The 22,261-nt window shown below is 43.1% G+C and overlaps 1 protein-coding gene across 1 annotated transcript; it reads right to left on the bottom strand.

Moving 5' to 3' along the window:
• Positions 1–422: 422 nt before the first annotated feature.
• On the bottom strand, positions 423–10,511 carry PGC (progastricsin). The gene is made up of 9 exons (XM_033918596.1): positions 10,456–10,511; positions 9,399–9,537; positions 7,078–7,195; positions 5,938–6,056; positions 4,022–4,221; positions 1,930–2,052; positions 1,190–1,337; positions 960–1,058; positions 423–735 (listed from the first exon to the last, which is right to left on the bottom strand). The coding sequence occupies exons 1-9, from the start codon at positions 10,509–10,511 to the stop codon at positions 583–585; spliced, it is 1,155 nt and encodes a 384-aa protein (XP_033774487.1). The 3' UTR covers positions 423–582.
• Between the last annotated feature and the right edge of the window lie 11,750 nt (positions 10,512–22,261).

A 22,261-nucleotide genomic window follows, 5' to 3' on the forward strand; every position in this document is an offset into this window, starting at 1 on the left:
CCATCAAAACGTTTTGACAATCCCTCCACACTTCTACATACCCAAGTGGAATAACATCTACAAGACCTCACTTGATCCCTAAAACTCCAATGAACCTTAAAACCTGCCTTAAGTCTTCCCACCTCCCCAAAGAGCACATCCCGGTGGCCTCTTTCTCTTAATGCTGTGTTCTTTCAAGATTAATCTACTATGCTGTATGTCAGGAACACTTAGGCATTTTCAGGTTCATCTGTAGAAGTCAGTGTCTTCTAAAATGACAAACTCAGAAAGATGGAGGCTCAGTCCCAGATGAAATGTAATATAATATATTAATCCCCTGCCCAAGGCTTTCACCAGCTGAAGACAAAGCACGCCCAATTCATCTCTCCAATAATAACACTAACAGGAGTCATTTGATATAGACCTGTTTCTTTATTTCCAACAATGTTCAGGAGTCCAGAATTGGCAGAAGAGAATTTAAATGTGCGACATCAACTCGTCTAAAGCTGTGAAATCAAGCAATGATACAGGAGAACAGACAGAACTGAGAGCATGATAGGAGACAATGAACCATGCAGTTTAGACACAAGATGGTTGGTTAATCTAAGCTGCTGTGGCAAAGCCGACCTGGTTGTTGCCAACATCGTAGACCGAGTAGTACCCCCTGAGGAAGACGTCGCCAAGGATCCAGACGGGTTGTCCATTCTGAGAGGGCATATAGGTGGGCATAATACCCAAGGAACAGTAACCATTGCTCTGGAAAAGGAAAACCAAGCAAGTACTTTAAAAGGATAATCCGAGCACAGAGCAAAGCAGGAGCTTTCTTTCAGTGAAAGGAACAGGCACAAAAGCCCCGACATCAGGGAAGGATCTACACACACAAATGTAACTGCTCAGCATGAGAGCCTAGAAAGCAAATTTTGATTTGCAAACACATGTCCTAGTGCACCGTTGATCAGACCTGACTCTAAGTACGATACCTGGAGAATGTAGGCGGTGGGGGGCAGAGGGAAGGGGACCCCACTGATGGTGAAGCTCAAGGTCGGCATGTTCGGGATGTTGTTACAGTTTACCACATACTGTTAAAGAGCAGAGAAGATAAGCCATAAGCAGAAGAATGTCCCAGACACATCCTGAAGCCCCTGTGACTCTTTCTTACAAGCCTTTCGTATTTTCTCCAACCCTTCCAAATATTGTCTGCTAAACTCACCCCACCATTTTGGTCCAGCTGAGCTCCAATGTCCTGCATCAGAGAGGAAAACATCTGCTGAGGGACAGTGAGGAGAGAGGTCCCAGTGTCCACAACCCCCTGACAGCCCTGTCGGCACCAGCCTGTCTCCTGTCCGTTCACAGAGAACCTGCAAAGAAAGTGCTGTACAATTCGGTGCTCCAGCCACATGAAAGCTCCCTCTCTGTCTTCAAGGCAGCTCTCAAAACCACCTTTTCAGACTAGTTTTCTCCTGATTCTCTTTTCTTTCTACTCTTATTCTCCGCTCTTCCTCTTTGCAGCTGTTTTATTGTAAACCTCATGGAGACATCTTGGTGGTACCTTGCGGCATATCAAGTCAATAAATGATAATAATTTGTGTATGTGTGTGTGTGTGTGTGTGTGTGTGGGGGGGTGTTTCTAAGACTAGTGCAGTGTTTTTCAATGCGAGGCCCAGGGGCCAATGGCAGCCCCCAGAAACCTCTGGGATGGTCCCCATCGTCTTTCCATTTTCTTTCTTACTACTCTGCCTCTCTGCCCAGGCTCAAGACAGAAAGGTGAAAGTGGATAAGGGGAAGAGCCGCACGCTTGAAGGACAAAAGGGAATGCATTTGGAAATGCTTGATGATACCCCCCATTAAAGGTTGAAGGTCAGCTGGTGGGGATGGATGTCATTGATACACACTGGGCGGCAGAATTGTGGCCCCTCATGGAGAGATATTTGAAAAGGCAATGCAACATACCCTTCAATGCCGATCTGCCAATAGGTTTGCTGGGTAACTGGGGTCCAGTAGATCTGTCCAGTGTAATGGTTTGGATCAACGCCTCCGAGGACAAGTTCTCCCCCATTCTGACTGTTCTCTTGGCTGGGAACAACAAGTGTATTATTATTCTGAGTGATCGTAATACACACACGGGGGAGGGAGCCTCTCAGGCAGCCGCATCAGTTTCAAAACTGTCCTCCCTAAGAATAAAACTTGGGGCTAATACTCAGCTGGCCCTGACTATCCGGGTACAAAGTTTGACCTGAGCTCCATCAAGATTCAAAAAATGTTGTCTGGCCAAGTGGTCCAAATACAACTAGATCATATTCGATGGCCCTTAAAGTTGAGGCTTCCCTTAATTTATCGTATCAAGCACAGTAATCTACCATCTACCCCTGTGGATCAGGGGTGTCAAAGTCCCTCCTCAAGGGCCGTAATCCAGTCGGGTTTTCAGGATTTCCCCAATGAATATGCATTGAAAGCAGTGCATGCAAATAGATCTCATGCATATTCATTGGGGAAATCCTGAAAACCCGACTGGATTCCGGCCCTCGAGGACCGACTTTGACACCTGTGGTGTGGATCAAGGGGGAAAAAAGCCTCAGAAACTGGAGCCATATATACAGAAAATTCTCCAAAGCGTATTTGACCAATGCAGTCATTGGCAAAAAGAAAACCCTTTATAAAAAAACAAAACAAAAAAAGAAACATTCCACAGGGTTTTTTTGCCGATGACTGCATTGAGGAGCAGAACATAAGAACATAAGAATTGCCGCTGCTGGGTCAGACCAGTGGCCAGCAGTCTGGTCACGCGGCGGACCTAAGGTCAAAGACCAGTGCTCTAAATGAGTCCAGCCTCACCTGCGTACGTCCCAGTTTAGCAGGAACCTGTCCAACTTTGTCTTGAATCCCTGGAGGGTGTTTTCCCCTACAACAGCCTCCGGAAGAGCGTTCCAGTTTTCCACCACTCTCTGGGTAAAGAAGAATTTCCTTACGTTTGTACGGAATCTATCCCCTTTCAACTTTAGAGAGTGCCCTCTCGTTCTCTCTGCCTTGGAGAGGGTGAACAACCTGTCTTTATTTGCTAAGTCTATTCCCTTCAAATACGCTAAAACAGTGCGCTTTGGAGAATTTTCTGTACATATGGCTCCAGTTTCTGAGGCTTTTTTTCCCCTTGATCCACACATGTGAGATGGTAGATTACTGTGTTTGATACAATAAATTAAGGGACGCCTCAACTTTAAGAGGGCCATCAAACATGATCTTGTTTGAGACCATCACCAGAGAGCTACCACTTGACTTCTGCAGCCTTTTTGCTGTTCTGCGTTAACAGGAAAGTCATCCAGGTACCACCACTGAGTATCAAGACTGCCTGGCACTGGAGTAGCGAAGGTGGGAGGCGCCCCCCCCCTTGCCCTCTTCTTCCCCACCCGTGCACGCCCCTTCCCTTCCACCGGACCTGCTTAGCTTCCCTGACACAAGCAGCATCTCCAATTTGCTACCGAAGCCAGTGTTGGCTCTCCCTCTCACATCATTTCCTAGTCGTGGGACCCGGAAGTGACATCAGAGGGGAGGCGCCAAGGATGGAGCAAGCAATAAGTTGGAGCTTCTGCTCACACCGGCAAACAGCTAGAGGTATGGTGGGCGGGGGTGAAGGCATGCATGCGGCGGGGGGCAGAGAGGAGAAGAGGTGCCAGTGCCCTCACCAAGACGGCACCTGGGGCAGTCCACCCCCCTCTTACTATGCCACTGCTGCCTGGTGACCCCCCCAGCTCCACCCTTTTCCATCTTGGTACAAGCCAGACAGTACTGCAGTGACCCAGCCACATTTTCAGCAGCTCTGTCTGGTTGTGTGTTAGTGATTTTCTGGATTAGACCCACTTAATCAATGGATATATCATTTTTATGATGACAATTTCAAGTGTCATCAAGTTGCCACACCTAACTCGAATAATCAGTGGCTTTCCTTGACGGCAACACAAGTTCTCATCTTGACTTGAGGTCAAACAATGGATGTAGATGCTCAAACTTCAGGTGGGAAGTGGAAAGAAAAGGGATAGAAGGACCTCACCCGCTCAGGTAGAAGCCGAAGACTGGTTGGTTAATCAGATTGTGTTGAATCAGACCCTGCATAACGGTAGTGGCACCCTCTACTGAAATGGAAGGGTAGGCCAGTCCCAGGATGCCATCAAACTGAGCATAGACAAAGTTGGTGCCAGGCTCATTCACGCTCAGGCCAAATTCCTGTTGTGTGATTGCGATGTTCTGGATCTGAAAAGCAATCAAGGAGCCCAGGCTGTAGAACTGGATACAACATGAAAAATTGTTCTGTCACCCAAAGAGGTTTAATTGACAAGAGACTGGTACTAGTGACCTAGATTGGCTACTGGTCTGACCCAGTAAGGTTAATCTTATGAGCAGCAGTTTCACTGTCTCCTGTTCATTAAACCTCTTTGCTGTCACCTCCATCCACATTTAGAAGCACGAGACCTAGTCTACACTGGGTCAGGCACTCTGAGCCCTCTTAACATCACTCAACAGTCACAACATCCTTGGTACTCACTAATCTGATCAGAAATGGAGGTTTAAATACAAAATGTGACCCCTATTATTCTTAGCATATGAGGCCAAGTTTTCAAGTTTAAATCTTGCTTGATATGCTGCAGTTCAAGATCATTTCAATGTGGTGTCACTTTCTCACTCTCACACGCTCTGAGCCCCTTTTCTCATTCATTCGGAGTGTGTCACGCTCGTTGGAAAGCTCTATCGCTAGTCTCACACGCTCTGAGCCCCTTTTCTCATTCATTCAGAGTGTGTCACGCTCGTTGGAAAGCTCTATCGCTAGTCTCACACGCTCTGAGCCCCTTCCCTCACTCAGTAGAGCCTCTCTACCACCGCATTGAAATTGATCACTGCTTTCAAGAGGAAAAGCCAGGAGGCCCCAGCACTAGGAAGAAAGGTGAGTAGCCCCTCCTGTGCCCTTTGCCTCCCCCTCTCGCAACTCCAACGTTCGATGTGATGTGAAACCCTCCACATACTTGAGCTCAGAGACTTTACTTTTAGGGGCTGAAAAAATGGCGCCAGCCGTGTGTCAGTCACACTTAGGCACCATTTACAGAATCGCGGCTAGTGGTGCTCATGTGAAAATTTAGGCACCTGAAATGTAGGTGAGGGTTTTAAAAGACTACATTTCAGGCGCCTACGATTTTGGAGAATCACGCTCTGCCCATAGAAATGGCCACTTAGGCTTTAGAAGAAACTGAGCGCCATGCGATAGGCAGCTATCTTCCATAGAATTTTCTTTTTGGGGGGGTGATTATTGAGGCTATTAAGGGTATTTTTCCTTTTAAGTTAGGCACCTAAGAGGCGTTTAACTTAGGAGGCTCCAAAGAAAAGCAAATATTTTATGCTGCTTTTTTCATCTGAAAACCCCCATTACACGTAAATATTTCTAAAGTTCTACCTGGAAGGTCTCATTCTTTGGCTTCAGTCTAGAGCAGTGGTTCCCAACCCTGTCCTGGAGGACCACCAGGCCAATCGGGTTTTCAGGCTAGCCCTAATGAATATGCATGAGAGAGATTTGCATATAATGGAAGTGATAGGCATGCAAATCTGCCCCATGCATATTCATTAGGGCTAGCCTGAAAACCCGATTGGCCTGGTGGTCCTCCAGGTCATGGTTGGGAACCACTGGTCTAGAGAGTTGGGCAGGGACAGAAATCAAACTCATCCCTGCCCTTCCCCTTAAGGCTGTGGTACAGACTAATTTAGAAATAAGCAAAGACACTTTTTTAAATTTGGAATTAATCCCCAAAATATGTCCAAAGTGGTTCACAATAAAAAATATTAGATAAATACAAAGTTTGCAATCAAAGAAAAAATCCGTTAACATTAGAATATGATAATATTAGTCTGAACTCTGACCTAATATTCTACTCCCAAGTGACCATTGTCCACCTCCTCCAGTACACCACAACTGTCACTTACTGTCACGGTGTCATAGCCGAGGATCCCAGAGAGGCTGCCAGTTCCGTATGCAATGGAGAACTGCTGCTGGTTGGAGGTGTAGGTGGAGGACTGGCTGGGATTGTACAGTGGGTGGTTTGCTAGAAAGAAAATGGGACAAACTTAGGTTTCTACTACATTAGAACTTAAGAGTTGGTCTCAAACTCGCAGCCCGCCAGGTACTATTTTGAGGCCCTCGATATGTTACCATTGTTCTGGAACGTTTCCCGCCTCACACAAGCACTTTCCTGCATCTTTCTGCATGTTGTACTGCTTTCAGCTGTGTATAGCTGAAATTATCAGAAGCAATTAAGGAAAGATTTATAAACAATAAATATGCAAAGTTGTCATTTCTTTAATAAGACATTAACTATTTTTTTCTGCGGCCCTCCAACTACCTCCAACTCCAAAATATGGCCCTGCAAAGGGAACATGGAACGCGCTTCCGGAGGCTGTGATAGGCCGGAGCACGTTACAAGGCTTCAAAGAAGGTTTGGATAGGTTCCTAGAGGATAAAGGAATTGAGGGGTACAGATAAGAGTAGCGGTAAGTTATAGGGATAGTCTGGGACCATTGCTCAGGCAATGGGCCTGATGGGCCACCGCGGGAGCGGACCGCTGGGCGAGATGGACCTCTGGTCTGCCTCAGCGGAGGCAACTTCTTATGTTCTTATGTTGAGTTTGAGACGCTGCCCTAGTGGGATAGACCAAAGATCTATCAAACCCAGGATCCTGTTTCCAACAGTGGCTAACCCAGGTCCCAAGTACCTAGCTAGATTCCAAGTAATAAAACAGATTTTATGCTTCTTATCCTAGGAATAAACAGTGGATTTCCCCAAACCCTCTCAATAATAGTCTATGGACTTCTCTTTTAGGAAATTATCCAAACCTTTTTTTAAACCCTGCTAAGCTAACTGATTTCAGCACATTCTTTGAAAATGAGAATTTTGGGAAAGAGTAAACAAGTGACATCAGAAGAAGCAAATTACTTCACACCTGGTACATGTCATAACTTTGACTTCAACTAACCAACACCCATCGTACACAAGGAGATGGAGCAGCAGCGGTTCTGTGAGCACTGTAAAGCTGCTTTCCCCTTTCCCGGTCACTATGTGCTACTTACTGCAGGCCTGGCTCTGGCAGTAGGTGGAGGCCACCCACAGGTTGGAGGATCCGGTGTCAAAGAGAACCAGGAAGTTCTGGGGAGGAGTTCCAATGCTGATCTCTCCGTAGTAGGACATCTAGACAGGAGCCAAGAAAAAGTCCATCACCATCACTGTCACCTTTTTTATTTCTCAATAGCAGGTAGAAGGAGCAGGAGGAGGGGCCTCACATCAGTATTCAAGTGGTGAGATATCTGGAGCTAGCCCCTTTCCAAGTACTGCCTGGGTACTGAGCAGCCTGCTGGCAGTTACTTGGGAATCACTGACATTCAGTCTTTTTGCTTTCCTGAGTTAACTGGATAGTTGTCCGGGTATTGCCACTGAACCTCGGCAGTGCCCAGGTAACTCCCAGCTCCACCCTGGACAGAGCCAATATTCAGCAGAACTATCCAGTTAAGTCCCGTTGAAGATTTAGCCAGCGCTAGTCAACTAGTGCTAAATATTGAACCCAGTATGATTAACTACCTGAAGGGCATTTGGTGGAGCCTCAGGGAAAGAGCAGAGGAGTTGACCTGTTACCCTAGACCTAGAGGAGAGCTTAATGCGGTGGGTTTGATTCCCACTGCAGCTCCTTGTGAAAGTCAGTTCACCCTCTGTTGCCACAGGTACAAAAAACAGCTTTGAATGTGAGCCCACTAGGGACAGAAAAAGTTCCTGCGTATAGAAGTGATTAGTAGTGGTAGAGTCCAATCAAGCCACTGATGCTTGGTACATTCCACCTCTGCTCACCCGAAGCACCTTTCAGGTTCTCTTGTGCTCCTGAGCTCTGCAGGGTGGCTGGAAAGAAACCGATGTCTTACACAGTCTTAAGTTCTGAATTGGCCCCATTATTAGGTGTTTCTGGGTACTAGAACAGTTGATTACCACAATTTGGGAAAATTGTCTGTACCACTGACCAGGTTATTCAGAAGCAGGAGCCTTTCAAACCATCTCAACATTGCCGGGATAGAGCATGAGCCACCCTCAATTGTCCAAATGAGTTGACAGGATAGCAAACAGATGAATTGTCAGTATCCGGATAAGTTCTGGCACTGACTGCATTATCCAGATATTCAGAATCAGCCTCTAGCTGGATATTTCGTGCCTGCCAAGGCTGGCATTTAAGAAAACACACTAACCTCATAGCTGACTAGTTACTCAGAAACGAGGATTGATTGATTGATTGGTACTTTCTATACTGCCTTTAACTGCCCTGTTGCAGATGAACAAGGTTTACAATCTAAAAGGAAGGAACTTCAAAATACAGAGAAAGCCCATCCACACCAACTTCCGAACTCTGCCTCAGAGATCCTCTGTGCTTCTCCCAAGCTTTCTTGAACTCGGATACAGTTTTAGTCTCCCCCCACTTCCACCAGGAGACTGTTCTGTGCATCCACCACCCTTTCCAAAAAGTATTTCCTCAGCTTAGTCTGTCCCCTTTCTCCTTCATCCTATGACCCCTCATTCCAGAGCTTCCTTTCAAATGAGAGTGACTCACCTCCTGTGCATTTATGCCGCAGAGGTATTTAAATATCTTCTCTCATATCTCCCCAGTCCTACCTGTCCTCCAAAGTGTCCATCCCCATAGGCTTTATGAGGAAAACCACCAACCATCTGGACTGTTCCATCCTTTTTGAATGTTTTTGAAGGTGCGGACAATATTCTAAATGAAATCCCACCAAAGACGTTATCACCTCCTCTCTCTATGTGCCCAAGCATCCTTCTGGCTTTTGCCATTGCCTTTTCTCTCCGTTTGGCCACCCTAAGATTATCAATATGACCACTCTCAAGTCCACAGTGCCTCTTCCTTACCCCATAAGCCTTGCAATTTTGTTGCGTTAATACTGTGTCATCCCTCCTTCTCCCTTTCTTCCTATGCTGTCCTTTCTGATTAGAGCCTGGTACATCTATAACCCAGTCATGGTTCTCCTTGACTGCCGCTATATCCAAGTCAGCCTCTAGATCCAGAAACTTATTTCCCTTACTACAGGCATTGGTATACACTGCTTTCCAGATGTTGCCCCTTTCTCCCATTTTTATAGAGGTATGTATGCTAGCTTTTACTATACCATGGGCCGGCAAGGCAAATGCTCCGATGCTCATTGGAATTGAATGAGCATTGGAGCATTTATCTCACCAGCCCACGGTTTAGTAAAAGGAGCCCTTAATGTTCTACTTACCTGGGGGCTTTGTTCTTCCATCTCCAATGGCTCCTAGTTTAAAGCCCTCTTCAGGGCGAGTTATTTTTGCAAGAGGAGAAAGTGAACATGAGACAGAGATGGAGAACTGTGATAATACTCACATCCATGTAGTTAGCCAGTGGTTCATAAGCAACACCAAAATTATTGAAATGGAATTTGGTTCCTGGATCAACTCTGGGAGCTTTAATTCCATGGTCATGCATCACTTCCCTCATGGATTTGAACTTTTTCAGAGGAACCCTGCAGAGATCGGAAAGTTTGAGATCCCTCTTTTCTAACACTCCACCACTCCCTCGTTCTCTTTCTTACAGATCTATCACATGGTATCCGATTCCAATTTGGAGAAGATATATCCCAAATCGAAACTTATGAGATTAATTGAGGAAAAGAACCAGTATAGCTGGGCCTGAGACTTTGGAACTCAATGAAAGGGTCACTAAGAGTATATACAGATGTTAAATCTTTCAAGAAATTGTCAAAGACCTCCCTATTTGTGAGATTCTCCCTTACTTGATCGTTTAGATACTAGTAGCTAACAGAGCACTCCTAGATAATTTGAAGATAAGATGGTGGTTTTAATAAGTGTTTTATTTGATAATGTATTAATGGATATGTAAGGTTTGTCACTTTTGTGTATGTACCGACTGTTACCCACTTAGCTGATAAGCAGGATAGAAATTTTTACAATAAATAAATAAATAATAACATAAGAGTAGACATACTGGGACAGACCATCAAGCCCAGTATTCTGTTTCCAAAAGTGGCCAAGTACCTAGCTAGATCCCAAGTAATAAAACTGATTTTATGCTTCTCGTCCTAGGAACAAGCAGTGGATTTCCCCAAACCATCTCAAGAATGGCCTATAGACGTCTCATTTAGGAAATTATCCAAGCCTTTTTTAAACCCCGCTAAGCTAACTGATTTCACCACATTCTCTGGCAGATGAAAGTATTTTCTAATAGGCACTGAGCTTTCAGACTGGATCATACCAAGCATGAGGTTCTCTTTCACCCACATTGCAATGGTATATTGGTGTATATTAAAGTGACTAACTCCATTGGCAGACACGTTCTCTGAAGTGTAAAAAGCTAAAACTAGGCTGCCATGTACAGCCCTAGCACTTTTCAACAGCACACCAATCTCGTTGAACCAACGTACCTGATCAGCCCCTCAGAGAGGTGGAGACAAACCATTGCAAGGATCAGCCACTTCATTGTAGCAGATTTTCCACTCTGTCTCTCCAGAGAAAAGATTCAGACACCACTGTGGACTCCTGGGAACTGGGTTGTAGATGGATGTTGAGGTACTGGTTTATATATCCCAGTATTGGCATTTACACTCCTGGGCTGATGATATTCAAACTGTGCTATCTATTGTCAACATACATATCAATTCAAAGACACATTTTTTCAATGTTCCAGTGACATGTTTGACTTTATGAGCTCAAACACCTCTATCTATTAAACATTATTTACCCTGTCAGAAATCTGTTGATTTTTTGATTCTTTAAATAAAGGTCAACAAGTTCTAGGTCAGACCTCTGCACTGGCCCTAACTTACGACATTTTTGGCGACTTTCTGAGAGTCATGCTCCAATGAACCAATGTTGTACCCACTGCACTATTTTCTGAATTTTGAATAAAGCAATAAATACAGAGGATGGATGACTCTAAATAATTGTCCCCAAGCTTGCTTGCATGTGAAAACAACCCCCCCCCACCCCAGAAAGAAGAGAAAATGAAAGGAACTACCATAAACAGAGGTGAGGAGCCCTGAACTGTTCTTCTTTTGGCTAGAGTCCAGCCAAAGCTGATCATCTTACTTTGATGTGATAAAAAAAGCGTACCTCTCAACGGCTAGTCACAAATATATTCCTACTTGGGATCTAGCTAGGTACTTGGGATCTGGGTTGGCTACTTTGGTCTGGCCTAGTATGGCAATTCTTATCTTCTTATTAAGATCTAAGTGCCAGGCTGGGACAAAGCACCAGTCCATTAAACCCAAGATCCTGTTTCCAACAATCACCAAACTTTATTGAGATGGGTTGACCTGAACTATACATAAAATGCAGGATATGATTCCCTATAGATCTGCCATTTTATTTTTTTTATTGCTTTCAAAATAATTTGCTCTTTTGGCCACAAGGAAAAAAATCCAACATAAAGAGTTCACATCCCTAGTGGAGCATAAATGTGAACTTAGACATCGTCTCTTTCTTATACCACCATCTTCCCTCCTTCTTCTCGCTGCTGCCCCGCTGCCCTGCATGGTCCTGCCCATTGGACACACCAGCTCCTCTTTGGCCGAGAAGGATCAAGGGAACCAGGGAAAACAGGAACTAATTTAAAATAACACCAGACTAGTTCCAGACCTTAAGCCAAAAAAGGGGGCTAAACCATGATGAACTGGTTCCTGTACTTGAGCGCACTACACACTAACTTGTATCCCACTATAGAAAAAGCTTCACGCCAGGCACAAGATTGCCTCTCAGTCCTAGACCACTCAGATTATGCTTGCACCATGACATTTCCTTCCGAAGTCAGCCCACAAACCACTAGTAACACCTCATACCCAGCACTTGAAGTAATCATAGGCCACAGGAAAAAGGTAACCTTCCCACCTAGCCACCATAACAGGAGGAAAGCTAGAATTATGACAAAATCAAAGATTTATCAATTTTTTTTGAATGGTCAGGTCTTTCCAATTTTGGAAGTGACATTGGATCGATCCCTGACTTTAGAGGAACATATGGATGCATTGGTTAGAAAATGCTTCTCGGTATTATGGAGACTTAGATCCATCAGAAAATATTTTGATGCGGTATCAGCTTATTGGTTCAATCTTCTATTCTAAGCATGCTTGATTACTGTAACATCATTTACTTGGGAACTTTTAAGAAAACCCTTCAACAACTTTGAGTTATTCAAAACTGAACTGTTTTGGAGGAGGAACCATCATTACATACAATGAAGGTGTGATGGGAGAGATAGGAAGAAAACCAGGAGAGGGCAGAACCTGGAATCCCAGCGAGGTAGATGATGGTCAACAGTATGAAAGGCGGCAAACAGATTGAGAAAGATGAGGAGAGAGTAGAGGCCTTTGGATTTGGCCAGGAACAGGTCATGGGAAGATTTAGTAAGGGCAGATTCTGTGGAGTGCAGCAGGCAAAAGCCTGACTGAAGCGGATCCAGAATAGCATGGGATAAGATGAAGTTCAGGCAACGGCAGTGAACAGCACATTCAAGTAAGTTTCAAGTTTATTAGGATTTTATATACCTCCTATCAAGGTTATCTAAGCGGTTTTACAATCAGGTACTCAAGCATTTTCCCTCTCTGTCCCGGTGGGCTCACAATCTATCTAATGTACCTGGGGCTAAGGAGGACTGAGTGACTTGCCCAGGGTCACAAGGAGTAGCGCAGGGTTTGAACCCACAACCCCAGGGTGCTAAGGCTGTAGCTTCAACCACCGCACCACACACTCCTCCATAAGTAACTTGGATAAGAAGGGAAGGAGAGAGATGGGGGTCTAGTGAGGGTTTTTTGAGGAGAGGTATGATAATAGAAAGTTTGAAGGCATGAGGGACAGTTGCAGTGGAGAACGATAAGTTGAGGATGTGACAGACAGGAGGGAGAGAAAGTACTGAGTAGGTGACCAGGAATTGGAATGGAGGAGGAGGAGAGGGTGGCAGATGTTTCTGCCTTGGACCCCAATATATGTTATACCAGCCCTAGATATAGAATAGGGAGTCATGGAGACCCCTGAGGAAGCCTGATTCTAGAAACAGAAATACGTACATTTCCAAAATGGGGAACATTCCAATCCCTAAAAAATTTGAACATTTTTTCTTTTCTACACCTTATTTTTGTGTCGACTCCATTTTCACTGGCTTCTCTTTCACCATCCATCCAACTTCCATACTGGGTCAGACCAATGGTCCATCTAGCCCAGTAGCCCCATCTTCACGGTGGCCAACTCAGGTCACTAGTACTTGGCAAAAGCCCAAATCCTTTCCCCCTCTTTTCACTCCTCCACTGCCCCCATCCCTTTTCAATGCCTCTCATCTTCTCTCCAGTTCTCAGCTCAACTATATCATGTCTTAATTTCGCCTTTTCCGTACTCCATTTCACATTTTCACTGATGCCATCATGTTGGGAATATAGGGAGGATGGTGGTACTGATGCTCTCGTGTTGGACTCAAATGTTCTAGTGAAATACCGCCTGCCTAAATAACAGCCACTGGTCACATAACAAGGACAGCCTGACTGAGGGTAAATTATTTGACATTGTGGGGGGAGATAAGCAATAAACCAGGGCTGCCCTCTGATCCAAAATTGTGCTTAATCTACTGTAATTAACCAACAATATCTTTTGGAACCAACAGCTGGAAGAACCAAAAGGAACTGATAAGGCAACATGGAAAGAAAAGCAGAGTAGTGGGCACAAGTTGTGATTAAAAAAAGTACACTTGTTCCTTGTAATCTTTTGCTTTCCTGCCAAGTGATAATTTCCCTCATACATGTTTGCTTTCTGTGAAACAGGCACAGGTCCCTGGAAAGGCACATGATAGTGTCATAGTAGTTATTGGGGATCAACCTCTCCATTCTTTATTATTTTCATGAACCTGCAGATATCAGACAGGTAACTCCATGTAACAATAAAATTAGCTGGAATATATAAAAGAGATGTTAATTGTTTTGGAGCAACACCATATAAAGCCTATTATACTCATACATGATACCTTAAACTTAACCCTGTATGTAAATGGAAGAAAAAGAGGCGAAGCCCTTTAAAATTTTCTCATAAGGCGTATGAGGACAGACTTAAAGATCTCAATCTATATACTTTGGAGGAAAGGCGGGAGAGGGGAGATATGATAGAGACGTTTAAATACCTACGTGGCGTAAATGTGCATGAGTCGAGTCTCTTTCATTTGAAAGGAAGCTCTGGAATGAGAGGACATAGGATGAAGTTAAGAGGTAATAGACTCAGGAGTAATCTAAGGAAATACTTTTTTACAGAACAGGTGGTATATACATGGAACTGCAATAGGATAACATAGCTTACTGAATACATTTACCTAACCAAGATTGTTGCCTACCACTTGAAATGCTAGGATCCTATTTAAGAAGGTTTTATATCTATACCCATTAATTTTTGGATAAGCAAATAAGTAGAAGTTTCTAGTTTCTCTTGATGGTCTATGCAACACAAAATGAGGAAAAGGTAAGCTGGAGACAATCCCGATATCAGCTTAAAGCAGATACAGGAAAATTTGAATAAATCTCTTGCCTCCAAAGGCAGCCAATGAAGTAAACGATAATAAGGACTAATATGGTCGTTCTTTTTTAAACCAAAAATCAATCGAACAGCTGTATTCTGAATTATCCTTAATTTCCTTAGAATTTTTTTGGGTGCTCCTAAATAGTTGATGTTACAATAGTCTAAAATAGATAAAACTAATGCCTGTACCAATAGTCTGAACGATAAAGGATCAAAATATTTTTTTATGGTTCTTAATTTCCACAATGTAAAAAAGCATTTTTGTACCACTAGTAAAGGGATTCCTTTCTGTATGATTCAACCACAAAGTATTCTGAAGCAGATAGTCACAGCCAGCAACTCCACACTCATGTCACAAAGTGTAGGAATGAACTCTTACTAGGTTGGAAGGGGGAAATGAAATTCCAAAGAGCCAATTTATGTTGGTAATTGGCTTTGAAAATCAGACTTCTGTCCTTCTTGGCTTATTAAACTTTCCCATTCTTTAAATGGTCCCTGTTCATTGTGGGGGAAATTTTTAAAATCAATTTTACAGATGCAGTCAAGTGAACAATTTGACAGGAAATCTAGAAAACTAAAAAGAGAGAATAACCGGGCAGTTACCTATTCACAGAATAAACACCTGTAGAATAACCAGAAAGTTACCTACTCGTAGAATAACTTGATTGTTTAATAATGGAAAGTTATCTTCTCATAGAATAACTACTTGTGATTTAATTTAAATCAAAAATTTTCCCAGTTTAAGAGTATAAAAATAGCCATATATAAAACTTTCAGCATTTCGGTTCTCAGGGTGCAAAATACTCCATGGCATCTCAACTCGTGGGATTGTGGGTGAGGGTATAAATGGTGTTCTTGATGGGTGAAGAGCAATGCGTGCAGATTCTACTAGGAAGCAACATTAGGGGAGGGTTTCTTTGGCTGAGGGGGATTGCAGTGAATTCTGGCCAAATTGTTCTCTTAAAATGTAACATTTGCAAATTTGGTTTGAGAAATTTCTAAAAAAAGAGGGGTGACATTGTCTTCATATTGGCAGGCTAAGAGGGTCTTTTCAAAGCCATGGTAGCGATGCTGCAGTGGAACACACACCAAAGCCCATAGGAACTGAAGGGGAGGCTCCACAGGGCTCTTCTTGATCTCCAGCACTTTTTAATGGCAACTGTTTGAAGGAGTTGGGAGAGTGTTGAGTTGTGGTTAGAGCTAGAGCCTCAGCACCCTGAGGTTGTGGGTTCAAACCCTGCACTGCTCCCTGTGACCCTGAGCAAATCACTTAATCCTCCGCTGCCCCAGATACATTAGATTGTGAGCCCACCTGTACGTAAACTACTGAGTGTGGTTGCAGAACTACAAAAAGGCGGTATACAGGTCCCAACCCCTTTCCCTGATGTCATAATGCCTCATTCCGCCAATAAGAGCCAACCTCATCAGTGATGCCACAATGGCTTCATTGTTCTATACTCGGCTTACTTCTGTATTGGAGGAGAGCGTGGCACAGTGGTTGGAAGTACAGCCACAGCACCCTGAGGTTGTGGGTTCAACCCCACACTGCTCCCTGTGACCCTGAGTAAGTCACTTAATCCTCCACTGCCCTAGATTAGCCTTTGTGAGCTCCTTTGGAAGGACAGGGGAGAAAATCATTTGAGTCATATTGGTTCACAAAATTTCTTGAAGATGGAGTTCATCTCACTTATTAAAACTGTGGAAAAACCAGGCGTTATGGCGATTTGTGTTAACGGCATACCTTGAAAAGTTTGGGTTTTATTTGCCAAAAAAGCAGACATCTAAAATGGCAGCTGTCCTGGATTCTTGGCTTACAATTGTCAGATGAACTCCGTCATTAAAAAGGTTTTGGGTTGGACATAAAATTCATCAGTTATGAGCAATTAGCTTTACTTTCATGAAGCTTTTGCTGACATTCCCTTACTTAGGGGTCCTTTTCATAAGGCACGAAAGCCGTTTAAGCGCACGCTAGACGCTAACACAGCCTATGGACATGTTAGCATTTAGCGCACATTAAAACGTCTAGCGTGCCTTAGGAAAAGGACCCCTTAATGTTCAATCCAAAGTTAAAACTTTCCTCTTTAAAGCCACCTATGATTTCTGAGACACCTCCTCAAACCAAGGACCTCATCTCACAAACAGAACAAAAACGCATCTTTAGAAGCGTCCCCTTCCTTCCTGTACTTCCCCATCCCCCTTTCCATTTTTCTTTTAATTTTATCTCAATGGCCTTCCCTTCTAGTCGTGTTCATTTTCATCTGTCTTGGAATCCCCTTTTTCTTTTTAGCTAATTTTTGCCTTTATTACCTTTTTAATATTTTTTAGCTGTATTTTAAACTTATGAAAACATTGATTAAACACAAATTAGATACGATTCTAAACGAGAGGATGAGGGATCCCCACCAGCACAGATTTACAAAGGGAAGGTCCTGCCAATCCAATCTAATTAGCTTCTTTGACTGGGTAACGAAAAAGCTAGATAAGGGAGAGTCCCTGGATGATGTGTATTTGGACTTCAGTAAGGCTTTTGATAGTGTAGGTTATTGAACAAGATGAGTTCGTTGGGATTAGGAGAAACATTGATTGCATGGGTTAAAGACTGGCTCAGTGGCAGACTTCAAAGGGTTGTGGTAAATGGTACTCCCTCCGAAACGTCGGAAGTGATCAGTGGAGTGCCGCAGGGCTCGGTCTTGGGTCCAATCCTATTTAATATCTTTGTACAAGACCTGCCCAGGGACTTCAAGGCAAAATTGCGTTATTTGCCGATGACGCTAAACTGTGCAACGTAGTGGGCAGAGAAACTGTGCCCGACACTATGACGCAGGACCTACTTTTACTGGAAAAATGGTCTAATATTTGGCAACTGAGTTTTAAGGCCAAAAAGTGCAAAGTTATGCACCTTGGTAGTGGAAACCCATGCAGAACTTACACCCTAAATGATGACACCTTAGCAAGAACTGTTGCAGAACGGGACCTGGGAGTAATCATTAGTGAAGATATGAAGACTGCCAATCAAGTGGAGAAAGCTTCATCCAAGGGTAGACAAATGCTGGGTTGCATCCAAAGAGGTTTTGTCAACCAAAAGCCTGAAGTTATAATGCCGTTGTACAGGTCCATAGTGAGACCCCATCTGGAATATTGTGTTCAATTTTGGAGGCCACGCTATCAAAAGGATGTGCTGAGAATGGAATCGGTTCAGCGAATGGCCACTAGGATGGTCTCAGGACTCAAGGATCTCTCATATGAAGAACGCTAGGTAAGTTGCAGCTATACACTCTCGAGGAACGCAGAGAGAAGGGTGACATGATAGAGACGTTCAAATATGTTACTGGCCGTATTGAGGTAGAAGAAGACATCTTTTTCCTCACAGGACCTACGACTACAAGAGGGCATCCGTTAAAAATCAAGAATGGGAGATTTCATGTTGACATCAGGAAGTATTTCTTCACTGAAAGGGTGGTTGATTGTTGGAATGATCTACCACTTCAGGTAGAGGCCAACAATGTGCTCGATTTTAAGAAAAAAATGGGACAAACATGTGGGGTCACTTCGAGGGAGTGTTTAGGGGGCAGGGTTATTCGAGTGGGCAGACTTGTTGGATCGATGGCCCATTTCTGCCATCATATTCTATGTTTCTAAGGCATATCCTTTCTCATTACAATTCCTGTAAACCGTGCCGAGCTCCACAACTATGGAGATGGTGCGGTATACAAACCCAAGGTTTAGTTTAGTTTAGATATCAAATCATAAATAAACTTGGAAACTCTATTCAGGTATCAATGGGACATCATGGAAATTAGAGAAAGACGCGGGGTCAAATTTTTCCCTGTCCCCACGGAAACTAATTTTCCTGTCCCTGTCCCATTCCTGCAAGCTCCGTCCTCATCTGTACAAGCCTCAACCACTTTAAAATCATAAGTGTTCAAGACTTGTGTAGTTAGGGCAGAGCTTACAGGAATGGGGCAGGGACAGGAACAAAACTCATGGGGATGGGACGGAGAAATTGAGTTCCTGTGGGGTGGGGTCAAATTGGTCCCTGTGTCATTCTCTAATAGAAATTACTCCAACTGCTACAAAATACTGCAGCCAAATTAGTTTTAAATCTTCTAGATAGCCTTCCTGGGTCAGATCAAAGGTCTATCAAGCCCAGTAGCCCATTCTCACGATGGCCAATCCAGGTCACATTGTTCTATACATTGGACAAAGCTCAAGGAGTAGCAATATTCCATGCTACCAATCCAGGGAAAGCAGTGGCTTCCCCCATGTCTTTCTCAATAACAGACTATGGATTTTTCCTCCAGGACTTGTCCAAACCTTTCTTAAAACCATCTACGCTATCCGCTCTTACCACAACCTCTGGCAACGCGTTACAGAGCTTAACTATTCTCTGAGTGAAAAAAAATTTCCTTATTGGTTGTAAAAGTATTTCCCTGTAACTTCATCGAGTGTCTCCTAGTCTTTGTAATTTTTGACGGAGTGAAAAATCGATCCACTTGTACCTGTTCTACTCCACTCAAGATTTTGTAGATGTCAATCATATCTCCTTCAGCCGTTTCTTTTCCAAGCTGAAGAGCCCTAACTATTTTAGTCTTTCCTCATACGAGAGGAGCTCCATCCCCTTTACCATCTTGGTCGCTTTTCTTTGAACCTTTTCTAGCGCTGCTATATCTTTCTTGAGATAAGGAGATCAGAATTAAATGCTTTTTAAGTTTATAAGTGTCTAATGGATTTAGTTCCAGACTATTTGGTGAATTTTCATGTTTTGTTTTTCCTATGTCCAAGATATCCATTAAAAAATTGTTAATTTTGTATTTTCTGTTAGCTAATGGTCTCCAATATAGAAAGATTAAGGCTAGCTTATTGTCTTATCAGTTTGCCAATGTTTGGAACAATTTACCAAAGGGGATTAGGATGCAATATTCTTATTTTCTGTTTCATCGCTGTTTGAAACCATATTTCTTTCATACGAGTATGTGACCTGCAGCTGGAGCACCAAAAGAGGGAAGGAGAAGCGGTTGATGGCACTGGTGGAATGAGGGAGAAGCTCAATGGTTAGTGCAGTGGCCAAGGACCTAGAGCACCAGGTCCAGTTCCTACTGTAGCCCCTTATGATTCTGGGCAGATCACTTCACCCTCCATTACTCTAGGTTCACAATAAGTACATGTAAAGCCCTGCAGATGATTCAAAATACTGCTGTGAGGTTAATTTGTAGTGTAAGGAAATTTGAACATATATCACTGTGGCTAAAGAAACTCCATTGGCTACCTGTGTATTTAAGACATTAGTGCTGGTGTTCAAAGTCATTTACCAAGGGATTCCCTGGTATCTATCACAGGCTATGGCAATCTAAACAACTGCTTAGAGTCTTGCGATTTGAGGGCGTGATACGGTTGTCATTGACAGACTTCTCAAAAGTGCGCTATGAGAATACAAGATCCTCTGCTATTTCCAACATAGGAGTGACTCTGTGGAATAAATTAACTAGTCTGCATAGACCTTTAAAAGTTTAAGAAAATGCTTAAGACTACACTCTTTATGGAAGCATTTCGATGAATGACGATTCTAGATTATAATGGTTTCTGTATAGGCATACAATTGAACACTGTAAATAATTGCTCTTTTTGAACGATTTGAAATATTTGTTGTTTGTATAAATTTTGGGTTTTTTTTGTATTTTATGTGTTTCTACTTGTAAAACCACCTAGGAATAGGCAGTTAAGAAATCTTTTAATTAAATATATAAATGTAAACCACTTTGATTGCAACCACAGAAACATGGTCATATTGAGTCCCATCAACTCTAGACATTTCCTTACATAAGGTTAGCAACACTGTGGTATGTGGCATGACCAAAAGGTGGAGCTCTTGCACAGTAACTACAGCTGAGCAGCAGTGCTGCAATTCAGGGGGGGGGGGGGGGGCTTTTGAAGAGCTATGACTTCTCTGTTACTTTTTTAAGATTAATGTTGGTGTAAAAGTGATGGGTAAGAGGTAGTCCAAAAAGGAAACACTGGTGAGGCCCTCAGGGCCTTAACAGTCTCTTCTAACAGTATTGATGCCCCTATATAAGACTCTGGCGAGACCTCATTTAGAATATTGTGTGCAACTGTGGAGACCACACCATCAAAAAGATATAAAAAGGATGGAATTGGTCCAGAGGAAGGCTACTAAAATGGTGTGTATACTTTGGAGGAAAGGCGGGAGAGGGAAGATATGATATCTATTTGATGTAAATGCATGAGTCGAGTCTCTTTCATTTGAAAGAAAGCTCTGGAATGAGAGGGCATAGGATGAAGTTAAGAGGTGATGGGCTCAGGACTAGTAATCTAAGGAAATACTTTTTTACAGAAAGAGTGATAGATGTGTGGAACAGTCTCCCGGAAGAGGTGGTGGAGATAGAGACTGTGTCCAAATTCAAGAAAGCCTGGGATAGGCACATGGGATCTCTTAGAGAGAGGAAGAGATAATGGTTACTGTGGATGGGCAGACTGGATGGGCCATTCGACCTTTATCTGCCATCATGTTTCTATGTGACTACTGAGGCCTCTGTTAAAGTCCTTCTTACAGTCGGTAGTGGTGCATCTGCTATACCATCTGTACACCTCAGGGTTATTTTCTACAGTTATAAGTATGGATTTGTTGTCTACTGTGGAACTTTGGCAGGTTATGGTTAAACTACTCTTTCTGGCTGTGTGACATAGCTTTGTAGATTTACTGGAGAAACAGTTCATAACTTGTCCACTATTATAGGAATTAGGTAACAAGGAGACATCATTAGCTCATGCTGGAAGAACAGAAACACTTGAGGCTGTGACTGTTAAAAGAAATAGGACTTTAGAATAGAAGCTGGGAATGCATTTCATTTAGGGCTGCGTTTACAAAGTCACAGTAGAGGTTTCTACCAGAGGCGGTCTGTGAGCATCGTAGCATTTGATGGTTTGCAGTAGAAAGCTTTGTAAAAGTCAGCCTTAGCTATTTTAAGGTTTCAGAATTTTCCTTATTATTCAATTATATTGGCCAAAGACATAGTTAAACAATATATTTTGGACATTTCTGCATTTTGTGGTTGCATCTTTACCACATTTTGCAAAGGGTTAGGTTTCAAATGCTATTCAGAAACTTATGGGAGATAAATCCGGCATTCAGTCAGGTGTTGTGCTCAAGTTCTTTTCAGCAGTGTCTGAAGGCAACAGAGGGGCTCATTTTCAAAGCACTTTAGACACACAAAGTACCAAACCTATGCCACTTTGGGTGTCTAAGTGCTTTGAAAATGAGCCTCAGTGTTTGCTTTCCCTTATTTCATGGAGGTGGGTTTAGGGACCACAGCAAGTGGTTTCCTTTTTAATATTCAGAGACCACTTATAGCCTAAGTGGTTTACATTCAGGTACTCAAGTATTTCTCCCTATCTGTCCTGGTGGGCTTACAATCTATCAAATGTTCCAGGGTCACAAGGAGCAATGCTGGGCTTGAACCTAAAACCTAATCACTCGGCCACTCTTCCAGCTGGATTTCTCTCCTAAGATACAAGAAATGTGTAAAGAATTGCTGAAACTTTGTCTCGGGACTGTGACCCTGAGTGTATCATTTGTTCCTTAGGTTTCCTATAAAGTGTCCAATTACACATTCTTCAATCCAATTCAGCAGGATTCTTATTTTTCAGTTTGAAAACATTTATTTGATA

Source organism: Geotrypetes seraphini, chromosome 13, assembly GCF_902459505.1.
Source record: "Geotrypetes seraphini chromosome 13, aGeoSer1.1, whole genome shotgun sequence".
In the NCBI taxonomy this organism is placed as follows: domain Eukaryota; kingdom Metazoa; phylum Chordata; class Amphibia; order Gymnophiona; family Dermophiidae; genus Geotrypetes; species Geotrypetes seraphini.

Coding starts and splice junctions, on each gene's coding strand:
- PGC (XM_033918596.1), bottom strand. CDS start 10,511: ATGAAGTGGCTGATCCTTGCAATGGTTTGTCTCCACCTCTCTGAGGGG. Junction 7,196..9,398: donor CACTGGCTAACTACATGGAT/GTGAGTATTATC, acceptor GCTCCTGTCTAG/ATGTCCTACTACGGAGAGAT. Junction 4,222..5,937: donor TCGGCTATGACACCGTGACA/GTAAGTGACAGT, acceptor ATTGCTTTTCAG/ATCCAGAACATCGCAATCAC.